Source organism: Pteropus alecto, unplaced genomic scaffold (assembly GCF_000325575.1).
Source record: "Pteropus alecto unplaced genomic scaffold, ASM32557v1 scaffold30, whole genome shotgun sequence".
NCBI classification, from domain to species: Eukaryota; Metazoa; Chordata; class Mammalia; order Chiroptera; family Pteropodidae; genus Pteropus; species Pteropus alecto.
The window spans coordinates 43,779-44,981 of NW_006429782.1; the positions used below are offsets into that span (position 1 = coordinate 43,779).

General features: G+C 61.8%; 1 protein-coding gene across 1 annotated transcript in view; it reads right to left on the minus strand.

The window, feature by feature from the left end:
* THEG (theg spermatid protein) overlaps nt 1-237 on the minus strand; it is a 7,134-nt gene extending 6,897 nt beyond the window's left edge. Inside the window, exon 1 of the mRNA XM_006904157.1 lies at nt 10-237. Coding sequence (XP_006904219.1) covers nt 10-237 — 228 coding nt within the window. The remainder of the gene's footprint in view (nt 1-9) is intronic.
* Between the last annotated feature and the right edge of the window lie 966 nt (nt 238-1,203).

The window sequence follows — 1,203 nt, forward strand, 5'->3', positions numbered from 1 at the left end:
GTCTTGGGCATCCAGGAATTCATCCCCGGCCACCTGCTCGGGAAGGGTTTCTTCCTCCTGGTCTTCGAACCCCAGCTTCCCATCGCCCAGGTCCTGGTACGCGGAGGCCCCGGACCGCAGGCTCTCGTACCCGGCGCTCGGCGGGCCCAGGGCATCGCTGTCCCGCCCCGTTTCCAGCCTCGCCTCGGCCTCCGGGTCATGCTGGTCGTAAAGTAAACTTTGCTCGGGGTCGCCCATGGACGGGCTCCCCGGCCCTGCAGCCTCGCACCCCACACACCCAAGGCACCCAATGTATCTGTGGTCACCCGGCAACAGGAGAATGGCCCGCCCAGGTTCTCTGCGGCCACATTCCACATTCCTCTCCTGTCACTCCGCCTTCCTGCGCCATAAACTGGCTGCGTGTGTCCCCGGGGGGGCCTTTGTGTTGGCTGGTCCCCCTGCCCACGCCTGTCCCCATGCCTGGTGTGTCCCAGCGTCTCTCGTTAGATTTCCCTGTGGCGTTTGGTATCACCCAAAAGGACATGACTGATTTATTCCGGTCTCGGTGCGTCCCAGCGTCTCTCGTTAGAATTCCCTGTGGCATTTGGTATCACCCAAAAGGACATGACTGATTTATTCGTTTTCTTCTCTGCCTTGTAGAAAGTCAGGTCCCCAGACTAGGGGCTGAGAGTGTCCCATCGGGGAGGTGCCCGGCCCACAGAAAGCTCTGGGGAAGAGCTGCCGAGGGAATGGTGGGGCCACCCTCTCACTTGACAGGAAGCCGAATCCCCTTCTCGGTTCTTTCTGGGACTATCCGTGCTGTCTAGAGCTCAAGCAGCCATGCTGTGACCATGAGGCCTGCTAGGCTGACGATGCTGAGCTGAAGGGTGGCCGTCTTTGGTGGCGTCCTTGAGCCTATGAACTTGGCAGCCCTGGAGAGCTCTGCGTGTGTGTCGGGGGCGGGCAACACAGACGGGGAGGGGAGAGGCCACGGCGACATCCCAGGCCCAACGGACACCACGCCACGCACAGCAAGAGCGGACTTGCCCAGCCCAGCCCGGGATGCAGTCACATCTCCATGACTTGAGGCCACTAATTTGGGGCTGTCTGTTGGGCAGCCGTCCTGTCCTGAGAGTTTGTCAAAGCAGCCGGGAAGGCCTGCGGGGTCTCTGACAGGTCCCTGACTGGGGAGGAACACTCCCTGGCACCTGCAGCCTTGGCTCC